General features: G+C 37.3%; 1 protein-coding gene across 2 annotated transcripts in view; it reads left to right on the forward strand.

Annotated features, from left to right (window-relative positions):
* Window positions 1–19,287, forward strand: part of CHGB (chromogranin B) — a 191,186-nt gene that overhangs the window by 147,711 nt on the left and 24,188 nt on the right. Inside the window, exon 1 of one of the 2 annotated variants that reach the window (XM_072634417.1) lies at window positions 18,621–18,983. The exons of the other annotated variant lie outside the window; for it this stretch is intronic. Within the exon in view, the coding sequence (XP_072490518.1) occupies window positions 18,935–18,983 (49 nt within the window). The 5' untranslated portion in view covers window positions 18,621–18,934. Of the gene's footprint in view, window positions 1–18,620; window positions 18,984–19,287 lie in introns of those variants that run through there. 2 annotated transcript variants of the gene reach the window in all.

Here is a 19,287-nt window from a genome sequence, read left to right on the forward strand (position 1 = left end):
TAAAATTTTCTTTCAGGGATAAGAATAAGCATAAGGGCTAAGAGGAAAACAGATAGATGATAGGTAGATAGGTAGGTAGGTAGGTAGATGATAGATGATTTTTATTTCCTACCAATTGCTCTGCTTGGTTTCAACTCTAAGAACATCATGCTTTCCTCAGGATAATAATACTTATATCATATCATATCATATCATATCAGAAAGCTCATCATTATAGAGATTGCTTCAGCTTTGATACTTAGCACCTCTTCTGTACCTTCAGTTGCCTCTTTCCCTCTAAGTGGAGGACAAAGTAAAATATTCCCCCCAATGCCTATACATCTATATCTATATCTATATCTATATCTATATCTATATCTATATCTACATATACAGAATTTTCTAGTCAATCCTTCATTTCCTACCAGCTACTCTGTTTGGTTTCAACTCCAAGAACATCTTGTCCCCATTCTGGGTACCCTCTAGCACCTCTCAGCCTTTTCAGTTTCCTTCTGTTGTTGATGTTCCCCCATTAGATTGTAAACTCTCAAAGGGCCGTCTTTTCCTTATGCATATGCCCAGTGCTTAGCTTAGTGCTTTCTGGCACATAGTAGGCACTTAATTCATGTTTATTGGCTATTGAGGAGAGAGAGACAGAGAGAGAAAGAGAGAGAGAGAGAGAGAGAGAGAGAGAGAGAGATTGAGAGAAGGACAGAGGTGGGGAAAAGAGGAGAAAAGGGAGAGAGATAGGGAGTAAGGGAGGGAAGGAAAGGGAGAGAGAGAGAGATAGAGAAAGGATAAACAATAGATAAACTCTTTATTTAAGTGCTTACTATGTGCCAGGCACTGTGCTAAATGCTAGAAATATAAATAGACAAGGAAGCTTCTGCTCTCAAGCGCCTCATATTCTGATGGAGGAATATAACACATAAAGGGGAGCTGAAAAAATAAGTCAGGGTCTAAAGATATGGAGATGGCAGTAAGTGGCATGCAGATTTGGTTCTGGACAAAATAAGGTGAATACTCACTTATGAGAGCTTAATGTCCCAAGGCTAAATCGATCTTTGTGGTGGAGAAGGCATTATGGCCAGAGAGGTGTAGAAAAAGATATAAATTATGCTTGAGAGCTCTCTCAAGGAAAAGAATGAATCTGTAATTAGTAAAATTGTAAGCACTATAACAATGGGACAAGGAGAAAAATCTACAAAAGTGGGGAAGCTATGTGAAGGTAGCTTCCTGAGACCGCTAACTTGGGGCTACTACAAGATTGACCACACTCATAATGGTTCGGGACAGTTTTTTCAACCCCTGCTAGCAAGGATTATTGGGAGGAAAGGAGATGATATATTTATAAAATATTAAAAATTTTATTAATTAAAGAACATGGGCATGGCTTGGACACAGATCTATTAGAAGTTTTCTCAGTAGCCTAACAGTTGAAAGCATATACAGTGGAAAGAGTATTTTATCAAAGGACCAGGGTTCAAATCCAATTTGTGCTGGGAATACTAGACTTTTCTTACATGGATTCAATCTCTGATCTGGATCTTCCCTCCCCAAAGTACAAAGTGTTAGTTATTACTAGGTGCCTACCAATAAACATTCCTTTCCCAAAAGAACTTTATCCTCTAATAAAGAGATAAGAAAAATACAAAAGTAAATGTAATACAAATCATAATATGATAAACTAATAGGAATACTTAATAGTAGTGTATATGATTTGAGAAAGGAGAAAGCACATAACTGGGGAGTGGAAATAGGTTGAATCAGTGAGGGATCCATGGAGGAAGGGACATCTGAGCTGGACCTCAACATAAGAGAAAGATTTCATCAGGCAGAAGTGTGAGGGAGACCATGCCAACCATGGGGGATGACATTTTCAAAAGTATATTGCAGAGAACAGGACAGGTTGAGATCAGAGAAGAGTGAGTAATTTGCATTGCCTGGAGGATAAAATAATTGGAGGAAAGTTGTATGTGGATAGGCTAGAAATGTAGGTTGTCACAAGTATGATGTACCTCATGTTCCTTCTCATAGTTGCTGTAAGTCTTTCAACATTATTAGAAACCAGACTTTTAACTCATTTCATGTTCTTTCTATTGGATTGAGATGACCCCTGCAATGGATAAAGTAAACAATAACAAAATCCCTAATTCCCTACTTCTCTCTCTTCGATGTTTATTATTTTAATATTCCTTTATAACCTGCTCTAGTCATTTGAAACGTTTGAAATGTGGCTTTCCCAGTTCTCTAGAGAGACATGACTCCATCCTGCACCACTGATTTAGTCACACTGTTCTCACCAACCCCAACATTCTTACTTCATGCTGTTTCCCTTGCCAAGATGCCATTTATGCCTAGACCCATCTCTTCTCATCCACATCCTATCCATCAGCTATTGTCTCCAAATCAAGCCCCCACTTTTTCCATTGAACCTTCCTTAGCTCCAGCCCCCATGGATCTCTCTCCTTTAACCCCTCATCTCTTACCATTTGACATTTACTATTGTCTTTCATTTTAGTTACCTTTTCTTATATATGTTTTATCACCAAAGGGCTTATTAAGCTTCTAAGAGTAGAGACTGAACCTTATACTTCTTTTTATCCCCCAGAGTTCCTAATACATTAACGTTCAGCAAGCATCTGTTGGTGATTGATTGATTTTGCCTTTCCTGTGCTTAATAGCCAGGCAGCAGATTTGTTTCCTTCTACCCCTGCCTCACCATTGCTAATATCTACTGAGGCATCTCTTTTTGACAGGGATCATAGACAAAGTAGACACTAGCCTAGATGATAAGACTTTGGGGGAACTGGCATGATTCCATTTTATCAAAATATTTCTCTTACTGCTATACCACAGAGTCTGAAAACCTCTCCCTCTGGTCCTCTTTTAAAATGCGAATCACAAAGTGTTATCTGTCACTGTGTCATTTGAGATTCAATACTACCAGACAGCAAAGAGGAAGAATTAGGAAATGGAAATTGTGAACCACATCAATATGATTGGAACAGGTCCTGCAGACATCATGTTCATTGCAGACATTCCTTTGTACATCATGATGATTATGAAGATGATGAAGATGGTGATGATAATAACAAGTAGTATTTGCATAACACTTTAGGGCTTGCAAAGCATTTTACAAAAATTATTTTATTTGATTCTCAAAACAACCAAAAGGTGGAGAAGGTAAGCAGGATTCTTATCCCATTTTATAGATGAGGAAACTGAGGCAGAGAGAGGTTAAGTAACTTGCCTAGGGTCATACAGCTAATAATTATCTGGGGTAATTTTTTTCATTCTTTATTTTAAAATTTGTTTTGTGATGTGTTACATAATTGAGGTGTATTACTTTTTTTAAAAAAATATTTTGTTTATTTTTAGTTTTGGACATTCACTGTTACAAGATTTTGATTTCCAAAATTTCTCCCCTCCCTCCCTTCCCCTCTCCACAAGACAGCATGCCATCTGATATGGGTTATACATGTGCAATCATATTAAACATATTTCCACATTAGTCATGTTGTGAAAGAAAAATCAGAAAAGGGGAAAACCAAAAGAAAGAAAAAACAAAAAGGAAAGAAAAAATAGTATACTCTGACTCCATATTTCTTTCTCTGGATGTGGACTAGGGTACTCTTTGAATCTAGGGTTTCTTGACTTTCAGGAAGTCGTGGAAGTTATACCTGCCTCTGAAGACCTTTGAATATGTTTATGTGGGGGGGAAAAAGGAAAGGGATACAAGAGTCTAGGTCATTTATCTTCTTCCTCCAAAACTAATGTCCTGTTTGACTTACCTACCTGAGTTGAGGTGCATGGGATACATGGCTGTCTTTAAAGTTCAGGATCTTTGAGAAAACATTTTACATGTTGTCTTTTTATTTTGTCCAAAGGAAATGAGACCTGTCTTCCAACCAAGTTAATTTCATGGGATCTTACTTCTACCATCTGCTGTGACATGCCATGATATTCCATCCTGGTTACATTTTCTCATCCTATGTCTTTCTTGTCTTGTCTTGTACTGTGATGGTTTCCATTCTCCATCTACTCTCCTCTGCAGCATAGGTCACCTTAAGGTTTTACATAATTCTGGACATTCTTGATACTTCCTAGACTCTAAAAGTTATTTGAGTCAACATCAGTGCCAGTCTATAACTCTAAGACCCCATTCCAATGAATCTCTATGTCAAATCATACCATATGACATTAATTCAAAGCAAAAGACATTGAATTGGAACATAAAATAAGAAGGAAAAATTTCCCACATGAAAAGGAGCCTAATTTCCCAGAGATTCATATGTTGTTGATGGAAAGGGGGACATTCAATGAGTCAAAAGGTGTTTATAATTGCCTACTATATGCCAGGCACTATCCCAGGTTCTGGGTGTATAAATACAAAGAATGAAATAATATTACTGTCTCTGGATACCTGAAAGGTAACATGACAGAATACATTGAGTGCTGAACCCAAGTCTTGCCTCAAACACTCCTATGTTAAGTTATTTGACCTTACTAGGTTTCAGCATCCTCTTCTATAAAATGGCCTCTAAGATCCCTTCCTGAATCTGTGACCTCAAGCCTCTAGGAACATTTCTTGTGGTCCCTTCCTCAGCTGACTATGCCTCATTGCTGCTCCACAACATCTCCAAAATTGTCTGTCATTGAAGCTCTGAACACCTCTATCATGAGGTGATCTAGGCTTCTTCTCTGCTGAGAAGTTACTGCCATTTGTGATTGGTTTCCTTATCTACCGAAATATCTTCTACTGCTAGGAGTTTTTTCCTCAAAGAGAGGTTATAGCTCTTTTATTAGACTTCTCTATCAAAAAAAAAAAAAAGTAGGCCTCAACTTAATCAGCACATTTTCAGCTCTTTTGCTAATCAGTTCTACAGTCACACCCAGCCAGCATAACAAAGAATGGTTAAGGTCAAAGTCCTTTTTTTTCTTTTAACAACATCATTACCTCTCTGCATGACTTTCCCTTCCTTTGCCCTTCCCCCATATATATTATGGTGAGTAAACAATTTTTACTTCTTATCAAGCCCCCTTCCTGTTAGTATTACCCTGGAGCTACACTTAAAAATATTGGTTGGCCTGAATGGAGGTGGTGACGTTCATCCTGCCTTTTTGCTATATTAAGGTTCTCCTTACATATGCAATGTTTTGTTTCTGTGTTTACCAGACTCAATTACTCTTTATGAACATTTTTTCCTACAACAACAAAATCACTTTTGGAGCGTAAAAGTGATGCTCTTTTCACTCTGTTGCTGCAGTCACAGATACTGGGCTACCTCTCTCTCCCTCCTCTTCCTCTCTCTTCCTCTATATTTCCCTCCCTCTCTCTTCTTTGTCTTGTCTCCTTGTCTGTGTCTCCCTGTCTGTCTTTTTGCTCTCCCTGGATGCCCTCATCAGTGACTCACAGTGGGTTTATAGTGATGTCGTTTGTTGTTCAGAGGCAGAGCAGCATTTAATAATTTTGTTCCATCACTGACAACGAAAGGAACTAAAACGGAAGTGTTAGCTTTTGTTGTCTGGTCAGTTCAGTTGTGTCTGACTTTCTATGATCTCACTTGAGGTCTTGTTGGCAAAGATACTTGAGTGGAATGCCATTTCCAAAAATTTGAAATTTGAGGAATTACCTTTTCTGTGCTTTATCAGTGAATGTAATGTGAAATAGAGAGTAGTGGGGCTGAGGAGATTAAGACACAGAGGGACAGAAATCTTATAGTTGAGGGTTAGGAGAGCTGATGTGCTAAAAGAGTAAGTCTTTTTATTAGGCAGAATGGAAATAGGTGTAATTCCATATTGAGTTGATTTTAATTATACATAGTTAACCAATTGTATTGGTTTTTTTAGGACCATTATGATATGCTGGAGCAGTAAGTATTCTTTAGTGAAAGAACTGAAATTAGCTTCCATGAAGTTTTACTGTAGTTAGCATCCACAGAGCAATTTCTCATAGATTTGAAACCTAACTAGGCATTCGGAATGTTCTGTGTTTAATATAAATGATTGAAAATAACAAAGTAATAGCATAGTGCTTCCTTTCACAGTAATTAGAGGGATTATAAAATCAGCCAAATTTCACACAATCACAGATTCATAACCTTTTTCTAAAATCCCATGATGATTGTTGACAAGTACATTGGAGGGGCTGAGAAATTTGCCATTTGACATGAGAGGGAAGATATGGTTCAACACATTCATTATTTAAGGGTAGACAATTGGATGCAAATTTTCCATATGGTTGAACTTACAAGTAGGGAAAGTAGTTTTCTGTTGTTATGGAATGACTTGAGGTTGCTGGACATCCTAGAAATTAAAGGTGCTTGATAGAGCCCACAGAATCCTAGATCTAGAGCTGGAAGAGACTCTGTAGGGCATCTAGTCCAACCACTTCATTGGAAATATGAGGAAACTAAAATTTGGTTGACTTACCCCCATTATAATATAAGCTCCTTGACTATTTTGCTTTTATCTTTGTATACCAAGCACTTAAGATAGTACCTAGTAATTAATAATTGCTTATTGAGTGATTGATTGGTTGCCCAAGCTCTTAGTTTTTGTTTCTTAAGCAAAGTTCAAGTGAGATTTTATACTCTCCTCTTTCACCTACATCAAAAGACTTTTTAATTCCTCTTCACTTTCTGTCATCAGAACAGTATCATCTGCATATCTGAGATTGGTGATATTTCTCCTGGTAATCTTAATTCCAGCTTTTGATTCATTCAGCCCTAAATTTTGTGTGATATATTCAGGATAGGAATTAAATTAAAAAATTAAGGTGACAATATATAGCCTTGTCCTACTCCTTTTCTAACCTTAAACTTTTCAGTTCCATGTTTGATTCTAATTGTTGCTTCTTGATCTACATGCAGGTTCCTCAGGAGATAAATAAGATGATGGGGTATTCCCATATCTTTGAGGACTTGCCACATTTTTTTGTGATCCACACAAAGGTTTTAGTGTAATCAGTCAAGCAGAAGTAGATTTTTTTTTTCTGGAACTCCCTTGCTTTCTCCATAATCCAGCAAATGTTGGCAATTTGGTCTCTTGTTCCTCTGCCTCTTCTAAAACCAGTATGCTTTTCTGGTAATCTTCAGCTCACATAATGCTAAAACCAAGGTGCAGAATCTTAAGCATAACCTTTCTGGCATGTGAAATGAGTACCCTTGTTCAATAATTTGAACATTCCTTGGCATTACTCTTCTTTAGGACTGGAATGTAAATTGATCTTTTTCCAATTTAGTGGCCACTGTTGAGTTTTCTAAATTTGCTGGCATATTGAGTGCAACACTTTAATAGCATCAGCTTTTGAAATTTTAAATAGCTCAGCTGGAATTCCATCACCTCCCCTGGCCTTATTATTAACAATGCTTCCCAGGGCCTGCTTGACTTCATTCTTCAGGATATCTGGCTCTAGGTCAGTAACTATACCATCATGGCTTTTGTTGTTAAGATCTTTTTTGTATAGTTCTTTTGGGTATTTTCTTCTTAATTGCTTCTTTTCCTGTTAAGTCCCTATCATTTTTCTCTTTTATTGTGCCAATTTTTGCATAAAACATTCCTTTGATATTTCTAATTTTCTTGAAGAGATCTCTTATTTTTCCAGTTCTATCTCTTCTATTTCTTTACATTGCTTATTTAAAAAAGACCTTACCTTATTTCTCCTTGCTATTCTCTAGAATTCTGCATTTAATTGGGTATGTTTTTCCCTTTCTGCTTTCCATTTTGCTTTCCTTCTTTTCTTAGCTATTTTTAAAGCCTTATCAGACAACTGTTTTGCTTTCTTGATCTTCTTCTTTGGAATTTTTTTTTGTTGCTGTCTCCTGGATGATATTGTGAACCTCTCTCCATAGTTCTTCAGGCACTCTAGCACAAATCTAAATCCTTAAGTCTATTTATCACTTGCCCTTCATGTTCATAAAGGATGTTATTTAGGTCATACCTACATGGTCTGATGATTTTCCCTACTTTCTTTCTTCAAGTTAATTTGAATTCTGCAATAAGAAACTCATGATGTGAACCACAGTCAGTTCCAAATAGTCTTTTTTTTTAATTGATTGCATAGAGCTTCTCCACCTTGCTATGTTATAGATGAAAAATCCTGAGAGATAGAGTTTCTGGGAAATTAGTAATCAATCAATAAATTGATGGTCAGTGGTTTCTCTTAGTAACTAAAGACAACCCATGGAGAGCCTAAAAGTTTTATATATTTTTTTTAAAAAAAGAGAATGCCCTTGACAAGTGAAAATTAACCCTGATTGGTGGAAATTTAGCGAGAAGTTGGGCTAAAAGTCTTCAGCTCCTTCTGCTGAGAATATGGCTTGATCTTGAGACTCAGTTACCTCAGGCTATCTGGACAGAGGAATCCATCTCCATCCAGATCATTTTGGTTGTTTTTCTCCTTCATGAGCTGGGTCACCCTAAACTCCAATGGAGCTGCTTTTTCCAGGCTAAGAACTCATCCCGACTGGATTCTGTTTATACTCTAAACAGAAGCTAGGTCTTTTAATTGGGTGGGGTCCTGCCCAAGATTGAAGAGCACATTTCTTGAGGGGAGGGGTTGGTTGTTGTCCTTTTTCTTAGAAGAGGACCAAAATGACATCACCATCGTAAAGTGAAATTTCGGTGTGTCCAACTATGGTTGATCAGACCAATATGAGCTGGAGAGGCTCCACCACAGGTTGGGTGCAGATAATCCGTATGAATATTTGGGGTGGATATCCCAAATTTGCGCATCCTGTGTTTACTTTGTGCTGTCTTAGTTCTGCTTTGCCAAAGAGCACAGCACCTTTTCTTATGTGGGCACACCATGCTGAGCGGTCCTGTGCCAGTGTCTCCCATGTTGCACAGTGAAATTCAAAGTTCTTGAGAGAGACTTTGAGGGTGTCCTTGTATCGTTTCTTCTGGCCACCATGTGATCACCTGCCCCATGCAAGTTCTCTATAAAATAGTGTTTTTGGCAAGTGTACATTTTGCATTGGCCAGCCCATCAGAGTTGTATTCTCTGAAGCATAGTTTGAATACTTGGCAGTTCAGCTTGAGCAAGGACTTCAGTGTCTGGTACCTTATCCTGCCAGGTGATCCTCAGAATCTTCCTAAAATAGTTCAAATGGAAACAATTCAGTTTCCTGGCATGGCACTGGTAGACTGTCCATGTTTCACAAGCATATAACAATGAGGTCAGCACAATGACCCTGTAATCCTTCAGTTTGGTAGTCAGTCTAATACCTCTTCTCTCCCAAACTTTTCTTCAGAGCCTCCCAAACACTGATCTAGTTCTGGCAATGTGTGCATCAACCTCATTGTCAATGTGTACATCCCTGGAAAGTACACTACCAAGGTAAATGAACTTATTCACAGCATTCAGAACTTCTCCATTTGTTGTAATTGATGGTTCCACATATGGATGGTGTGGTGGTGGCTGATGGAGCACCTGTGTTTTTTTGGTGTTAATTATTAGGCCAAAATTAGCACAGGCAGCAGAGACTTGATCCATACTTTGTTGCATCTCAGCTTCAGAGGCTGCATTGAGTGCATGTAAGGGACGCTGACCACCACACCATCTGGGACGCCACACTGATGGACATCAGGTAAACTGAGTCTGGAGCAGGGAAGGGTGAACAAGATGGCGCTGGAAGGGATGGCCCCATCCCTGGTTTGTTGTTGTCACTATAGTTCCAGCTTGTGTTCATTTCTATAGTTTCAGGTTTGTTTATGTGTGTTACCATGGTTCACTGGGCTAGCTGGCAAAGACTATATAATCAGAGTGCTTGCTTGAATAAATTGGAGTTGCTTACTGACCCGCTCTCCCGCCTCATTCTCTTACTCACGAGCTCCACAGGAGGACGAGCAACCTGCTGGCCAGGCATAAGACTTGCTCCTCTCGGTAAGCTATGCCATAACCATAGCAAGTGCACAATCATCTGCAAACAGAAAATCATGCACCAACACTCCCTCCACTTTGGTCTTAACTTAGCCTTTTCAAATTGAAGAACTTACCATCACTATAGTAGTTGACCATGATGAGTTCATCCTCATTGAAAGCATTGAAAGCATTCAACATGGCTGAAAACATCATGCTAAAAAGCATGGGAGCAAGCACACAGCCCTGTTTCACTCCATTGGGGACTGGGAAGGCACAAGAGTTTTGTCCATTATCCAGAACCCAGGCAAACATGCCATCATGAAATTGATGTACAATATTGATGAACTTCTCCGGGCAACCAAATTTTGACATAATTTTCCATAAGCCCTCATGACTAACAGTGTCCAAGGCCTTGGTCAGATCCACAAACGTTGTGTACAGACCTCCGTTCTGCTCTTGGCATTTCTCCTGGAGTTGTCAGGTAGCAAATACCATATCGAATGTTCCTCGGCCCTTTCTGAAGCCATACTGGCTCTCAGGTATATGCCCATCTTCCAGGTGAAGGATCAGCCTATTAGGAAGGACTCTAGTAAGAATTTTGCCAGCAATGACTAAGAGAGAGATCCCCCATGTGATTGTCGCAGGACAATCTATTCCCTTTACCTTTATAGAGATGGACAGCAGAGGCATCCTTGAACTCCTGGGGGATAATCTCCTCTTGCCATATAACCTGGAAAATTTTAGTTAGCTTTTGTATGAGCAATGCCCCCCTAACTTGTAAATCTCAGCTGGAATAGAATCAGCACCAGGTGCTTTGCCACATGAAAGGAGCCCAAGGGCCTCAAAACCTCTTTTTCAGTTGGAAGTTCAGCTAAGGAGGAATTGACTTCAACCTGGGGTAAATAGTCAGTGGCCTCAGCATTGATTGATGATGGTCTGTTAAGAACACTATGGAAGTGTTCAACCCATCCTCTAGGATCATGTCCTTATCACTAATCAATGTGGCTCTATCAGCACTGAGTAGTTGTGATGCACGATACGTTTTTGGTCCATAAATCCTCAATCACTCTTGTCCTTCAGAGACTGACTTTTTACAGGAGCTGGGTCTTAATGAGGAAATTGAAGAGAAAAGTCTGGATCCCAATTTAATAATCTGTTATGAATGTAAATGGGAAAATAGTTTCTTTCAGGCTACAAAGTATATGTATATAATCTGATTTCTATATTAACCATCTGGTTATGTCCATGTGAAAAGTCACCTTTGAAAAAGAGTTTGCCATGACCAACAAGTTATCTTGACAAAACTCTGTTGGTCTTGGCTCTGCTTCACTCTAAGGCCAAACTTGCCCATTATTCCAATTATCTTTTACTTTCACTTCAGCATTCCAATTCCCTATGATGAATGTGAGTGACATCTTTTAAGGGTATTATTTCTAGAAGATGCTGTAGGTCTTCATAGATCTTATCACCTTTGGCCTCTTCAGAATCAGTGGTTGGAACATAGACTGCTTGGATTTGAATGGTTTGCCCTGGATTTGAGCAGATATCATTCTGTAATTTTTGAGATTATACCACACTACTGCTTTTCTTCCCCTTTTACTGACTATGAGAGCTATATTTACCACAAACACATGTTCTGTGAAGGTAAATAACTCTGTACTGGATTCTGGGGCAAAAGTACGTAACATATAAATGATGTATGGATTCTGACCAGTAAGGTGGAGTAGAAGGAAATAGTAGAGCACATCTTCTCCACCAAACAACAACAGAATTAAACACAACCTCACCCTCCTCAAAAGCAATAGAAGTGACCTGGGTGCCTTGAGGAGTGAAAGTGAAAGTAAACAAAAATAGAAAGGTTCAGAAAGAAGTGCAGGCTGCCAGGTGCTTTTAGAATAATAAAGGGGATAGGGTTTTAGCTGGTAGTGAAAGAAAAAGGCCTCAAATAAAAAATCATGCTCCCTACCCTTTTTTCTCTAGGAAAAGGCCTCAACTAGATCCATTCTATCAGAAGAGGGGCAACCTAGAACTTAGCCCTAGATAGAAGAAAAGATTTCTCTTTCACCTCTCTTCCCCTCTGCAGGAAAGGGCTTCAATTAAGAGCCATCCCCAAAGAAAGGAGTAATCTCAGTGTACTAGATGAAGGCAAGGGTGGACCAAACTAGGGGCCTTAACTTGGTTTAAGCTCCGAGAAATGGGAGGTCCAAGCAAAGGAAAGATTGCCAGGATTAAGAAAGGGTACGGGGAAAGGAAAGAGTCTCAATTTTGTCCGAGTGGGAGAGACCTAGAATTCAGTCTCTGCATAGAATTTTTACAAAAATTAGATATGTCAGATCTCTGGTAATTATTGAATAGGCATAGAAATGAGTATATTATGAGAAATGACAATAAATTTCCCAGTTGTGCATGGCATCTTTGCAAAAATTAGCCCTGCATTAGAATACTAAAACCTTCAAAGAAATGCAAAAAAGCAGAACTATTAAACACATCCTTTACAAACCACAATACAATAAAATATATATATAAAATAAAGGACCACTAAAAAGTATTAAAAATAAACTAGCAACTAGAAACCTTCATCTTTAAGAATTGGTGATGCAAGGAACAAATCATGGAAATTATACATAATTTCTTTAAAAGTAATGATAATAATGAAACTAAAATTTTTTACCAAAATTTTTGGGATGCATCCAAAGCAGTCATTAAGGAAAATTTTATGTTTCTAACCACTTTCATTAACAAAAAAGACAAAGAACAGATCAATGCATTGGTCATTCAGATTTTTAAAAAACCAAACAAACCTAGTAAGCCAACAAATTGAAATCCCCTGAATAAATAGAAAAATAGAAATTCTGAAAATCAAAAAAGGGATTAACAAAATTGAAAGTAAAACAACAACAAATTACTAAATAAAACTAGAAACTATCTTTATAATAGATAAACCATAAGCTAATTTGATTAAAAATAACAAAGAGGAAAACTAATATAAAAAAAGGAGAAATCACAATAAATGAAGGAATAAAGAATATTACTAAAAACTGTTTTGCCCAATTATGTTCCAATAAAAACATCAACTTAAACAGAATAAATGAACATTTACAAAATGTAAATTAACCAGATTAACAGAACAAGTAATAGAGAATTTAAATCAATCTCAGAACAAGAAATTGAACAAGCCAAAAATAAACTTCAAAAGAAAAAAAAACATTAGGACTAGATGGATTCACAACAGTTAATTTAAATATTACATAAATTGGAGAAGTAGCTAAAGAAGAGATTCTGCCAAATTTCTCAGATAACATAAATACTATCTTGTAAACTGTAGATCAATATCCCTAATGAGTAATAATGCAAAAAATTTAAATAAAATATCAGCAAAGAGACAAAAACAGCATAATACAAAGATTATACAGTATGACTAGGTTGAACTTATGCCAGAAATGCAGAGTTTAGTATTAGGAAAAATATAAACTTAACATAATAAAACTTAATCAACCACCAATAGCAAAAATGACAGAAATCATGATTATATCAATAGATTAAGAGAAAAACTTTTGACAAAATATAGCACCCATGTTTGGGGGGGGGGGAACACTAGAAACATAGGAATAAACATATTTTTTCTTAACATGATAAATAATGTATTTCTAAAGCTGAGAACCAGCATTATATGTAACAAGCATAAATTAGAATTCTTTTCAATAAGATCATGGGTGAAATAATTATATCCATTGTCACCACTTCAAGCTCACATAGTATTAGAAATGCTGAGTGTAGGAATAAGAGAAAAAATTGAGGGAATAAGCATAGGTAAAGAGGAAACTATCACTTTTTGCAGATAATATTATGATATATTTAGAGAACCCTTCAACTTAAAAATTAATTGAAACAATAACTTCAGCAAAGTTTCTGGGTGAAATATAAGTCCACACAAATCACCAGAATTTCTCTATAATGCCAATAAAACCCAGCAGGAATAAAGAGAGGAATTCTACTTAAGATTACTATACAACATATAAAATACTTGGGAATCTGCCTACCAAGATATACACAAAAGCTATATAAATAAACTAAAAATAATATTTACAGAAATAAAGATAAGCCGAAAATATTGGACAAATACTTACTGCTCTTGAGTGGCTGAGCTAATATAACAAAAATTACAATATTATCTAAATGAATTTACTTATTCAATGCCAAACTAATAAAACTACCAAATAATTACTTTATAGAACTAGAAAAAAATAATAACAACATTCATATAGAGACACAAAACTTCAAGAATCTCAAAGAAAAAAAATTAAAGGGGGAGGAGATCTCCAACTATAGAGCTCCAACTATACTACAAAACAGTAATTGAATTTGGTGCTGGTTAAATAAAATAGAGCCACTGGCCTGAGGAACAACAAACTGACCTAGTAGCCTAGTGTTGGATAAATACAAAGCCCCCAGTTACTGGCATAAGGATTCAGTATTTGGTTAAAAAAAATTATTTTGAGAACATAAGCAGTATGGTAGAAATTAGGTTTAGAACAACATCTCTACCATCATAAGCTCCATATAGGTATAGGACCTACATAAATTAGAGAAATAAGAAAGAAATTACTTTTCAAAATCATTGGTAGGGGAAGTGTTTGTTACCAAACAAGGGACAGAGATGATCACAGAAGATAAAATGGAAATTTTCATTTCAGTTAAGATTAGAAGGGAAATAGCTAGTGAGAGAGAGTAAGTTTCCCTGATTAAAATGTGATTTCCAAAATATATGAGGTTAATTCAAATTTATAAGAATAAGTCTTTCCTTAGTTAATACGAATAGGTTAATTATCGAGAGAAGAAACCCATCTATAGTCGTGTGGGAAAATGCTTCAAACCACAATAATTAGAGAAATGCCAACTAAAGTGCTTCTGAGATTACAATTTACACCCATCAGATTGATAAAGAAGACCAAAGGAAAAAAATTAGAGCAGCTGTGGGAAAACAGGGACATTGATACACTGTTGGTGGAGTTGTGAATGGATCCAACCATTCTGGAAAGCAATTTGGAATTATGTATGAAAATTTACTAAATAGTAAAAGCCCTTTGAGCCAGCTATAAAAGCTTGGCCTATATCTTACAGAAATGATAGAAAGAGGAAAAGGCATATTTGTAAAAAAAAATATTGATAATAGCTCTTTTGTCTTATCAAAAACTGGAAACTAAGGGGGTATCTATCAATTAGGAAATGAATTGCCAAACAAATTGTGGCATATGAATGTAATAGAATACAATTTGCTGTAAGAAATTAGAAGACAATTTCAAATAGATGTAGAAAGACTTATATGTCCTGATGCAGAGTGAAATGAAGAGGATCGAAACAATTTATAGTTTAACATCAACATTATAAAAATGAATAATTCTGAAATACTTAAGAATGTTTAAAAACTAATCAGTCATGATTCCAGATGACTAATGAAGAAGAATACTGTCTGCCTCATGACAGAGAGATGATTGAGTACTATGCAGAATAAGAAACATCTTGTAGGGATGACCCATGTACAGATTTGTTTTGCTTAATTATACTTATATGATTCTATAATTCTATTTTTTTAATGAAGGAAGGGAGGGAAGAAGAAAGGGGGAGGAAAGAATGCCTGACAATTATTCGTTAGTTTTCTTGTACCACATTTTGTTTCCTCCTTCCTTTTTTTTTTTTTTTAGATATTTGTTACAAAGGATGGTTTATTGGGTAGAGGGGACAGACATATTAAAAATTAACATGATATGAAAAGACAGTGGTACATACAGAAGCTTATGTTCTTAAGAATATTAGTGTTATTCCTCTTTTTAAAATGTCATTGGGGTTTTTAATATCACAATTATTTTCCATTATACCCTTCACTCCCATTTAATCTTCCCCAGCTGCAAAGCAAAACAGCAGAGCAAAATTGAGTAGCAAAGTAATCACACCCAAGTGTGTATCTAGTGTCAGCCCCCTCATCAACTGATTGAAGATTATTGTACCTCCAAGGGATTAACTCAAAGACAGATGCACCACTATCTGTCTCGCAGACATTAAACCTGTTCATCTCACCTCGAAAGTGGCAATATTTCTCCCCTTCATTACTGATGTGCCCTTTTGTCCATTATTGTGCAAAATTTCATTTTAAGAAAGTCAATCTATCTGTCCTTTCAGACACCCTTCCAGTGGCTGCCTATTTTGGATTCAGGTGGAATATTAAAAAACTTTGTTCATAAAAAAAGGTTATTACAATTACTGCTTCACTGGTGAAATATAAATTTTAATCAATGTGTCAAAATACATGGAGTAACAGATGTGTTATGATTCACAAACTGAGTGTGCCAAACTGCATGGGGAGTGTTGATTGGGATGGTCTAAATGGAGAGTAGATTTGATCACTGAGTTACATAGCCAAAATATCCATGTAATAACTTGCTTAAGAGAATTGGATTTTGATTATCATCAGATTTGTTTAACATGTCTTGTTTAATATGTCAGGCTTTTACAGCTTTAGTGAGAGTAGTGGAAACATACTTTGTATGAGAGCAAAACCTTTTCATGGTAAGTGATAGAATACTATTTCTGTCTGCTTCGGGTATGCTGAATTTTCCAGCAGTTCATTTTCAAGATAGTAATTGCAATAGGGAGTGTTACTGACTGGCGAGGGAAAATACAAATATCCTCCCTGTGGCTAAAGCAGTTCTCACAGAAATAAAATGCAAAATTTTTTGTCTCTACTAGGATGTACCTGCAAGATATCTAAATTTCCCCTTTTTATTTTCTTTAGTATTCCCTAATGTTTTCTTTTCAGCAATATCTGCAGTCTGAACTACTGTCATAAAAAGAATGGTCAGTGTTGTGAATGCAAACTCCAAATCATTGAGAAGGACCTGGGGTCTTTCACAAATCCATGTAAATGTTTCGGAATTTAAAATGCTCAGTTGAAAACACTTTTAAATGCCTCCTGCCCCATGAATATAGTCTTGTCATCAGTTTAGGAATATACTAGGCACATAATCTAGTCTGAAAAATAAAAGAAAGAAATTGGCACCCCAGTCATTCAGGTGAAAGACAGAGGGAACTTTAATTGCATGCAGAATTTTGAGGCAGCAAGGATAAGGAGGAATTTATTGGCAGAAAAAGGTGAAATAGAAATTCAGTCCTCTTTTTTTGGAGACTGAAATTTCAGAGGTTTGTGTGAGGTGAATCAATGACTTTGAAGGAGCAGTTATAACTCTAATGAGCTTTCATCAATAGGAGAGCTTCATATAAATCACAACTGGAAGAAAGGACAGAGCCTATTCAAAATATCCCTTTTTGATCTTCACTGCTTTATATTTATAGTATATATCTTTTTTAGTGGACCACTTAATATTAAGTAAAATATTTAAAATAGTCGAAGTGGTCTAGGTGAAGTAACTTGGTTTACTTTATAGGGCAAGCAAAAAGGGCAAATTTACTCCTCTGTGAAAATAATTAGACTCCAATTAACTCAGGAATAAAAATGCTTCTCTCCAATTTCACATATTTATTTTCCATCCCTGAAATTAGACCTTGAGTTAAAGGCACAAATATGTACCCATGGCCTGTTTATTAAAATCTACATTATAAATGAAGACTCTGGAATATTCCTTCCTTCTGATGCAAGGCACATACTTGTAGAATCACATTGTGATTTTTTCACTGAGAAATTAGTTTGAGATGATCAATGTGAGAAAAGAGAACATTTCTCATCTCTTCCAAGGGAATATCTTTCATAGCATCACAGACCTAGAGTAGCCTTTAGAAGCTATCTAATCCATCTCCCTCATTTTAAGGGTGAAGAAACTAAGGTCCAAGGTCACCTAGGCAGTAAATATTAGAGGTAGGATTATGAACCTAAGTCTTCTCACTTAAGAGCCAATACTCTCTCTACTGTAGAATGCTGCCTCATTTTTCTATGCTGTATGGCAGAGAGACAATTTTTCCCAATTATAAAACAGAAGATAAGCCTGGATTATTTTGGCTACATTTTAATATAAGGAATATTCTTCTTTGTTGAGAAAAATAGCTATCTCCATTATGAACAGTAGAAATTCAAGGATTACACATTTGGGTGACTGTTAGCCAGAAACTGATTTTCCCTTTAGCTCTGCAGTATTTATTGAATATCAGATTGCAGTAACAACATGGTTCCTTTTATTCTTTAGTAGTCATTCATCTAGGACTTTATATAACCCAGGCACCATAATCTTGGAAGGTTAGGATTGGTGGCTTTGATTTTCTTTCAAAAACAATCTTTCTTTTATTTGTCTCCTTCAATTCCTTTCCCTATTCCCTTCCTTCTTTCTTCTTCCCTGGCAGCATGTTCATACCACAAAGCAAACATTGATTAATACACAGACATCTAAATACATCTACTATAACCATATGTGCGTGCATTTATACACAGTTAATATGTATAAGCACATGCATAGATTCTGAGGCAACCTCATAAACCCAGAGGTGAAGAGACTATTGTCTTTTCTCTTTGTCATTCTAGTTGAGGGTAGGAGTAGAGGTGGGGAATACAGGAAAGTAGGCTGGGCATAGATCCTTCCTTCAGAGTCAGATCCGGACCAACTTTCTCCATTTATCCCCGTCTTTCCTTCAGCTTCCAGTTCCTGAGTCCTAGGTAGTAGGCATCTGGGCAGGCTGAAGTTTCTGCCTCATTGCGGCGATTCCCTCTCCCTCCTGTATGTCTCTCCGCCCCCTCCCCCTCCTTTACACCCCTCCTCCCAGCCACTTCTTCCTGGGCTCATCGTGACGCCGGAGGACTGAGCTAGGGGTCCCCGCCTCCCGGCTGAATCTCAGCTCTTGCTTTCTGCCCCCTCCTGGCCTTTCCGCCCCCATTCACCCCCTTTAAATAGAGGTAGAGCAGCTGCTTCTTTACACCTCTCGGTGAACCTAGGGTGTGGTGAATAGAACAGCTCTTTCCTGAGCCGCCTACTGCTGCAGTTGCCTCCGAGCTCAGCTAATACCTCCTTTTCCCTTCTCCAGGTCTTTCTCCACTAACTACCCCACAATTGGCTTGTATAAGTCGCTGGTCCTCAGGGATCAAGGACCATGCCGCCCTTAATACTGCTTAGTCTACTGGGAGCCATGACTCTAGGAGGTGAGTTGAGCTGGGGAATCAATTCAGCACCTCGGATAGCTCTTTATCTGTCTTGAGCTATATTCTGCTGTGTCCCTCTGTACTTCTTTCTATCCTTCCCCTGCAGTGCCATGGGTTTGATCCTGGGAGGATTGGAGAAGATGTGTCAGGTTGAGGGACAGGATTGGGATACATGAAGAGTTTTCTCCCTCTTTCTTGGGGCTGCTTCTATTCTCCAGTGTCGCTTTGGTAATTCTTGTACAACCTTCTTGCTTTTCCCTTGTTTCTCCTTCCTGCTTCAGTTCTGGGGAAGTTTGGGGGTCTT

This window comes from Notamacropus eugenii, chromosome 1 (assembly GCF_028372415.1).
Source record: "Notamacropus eugenii isolate mMacEug1 chromosome 1, mMacEug1.pri_v2, whole genome shotgun sequence".
NCBI classification, from domain to species: Eukaryota; Metazoa; Chordata; class Mammalia; order Diprotodontia; family Macropodidae; genus Notamacropus; species Notamacropus eugenii.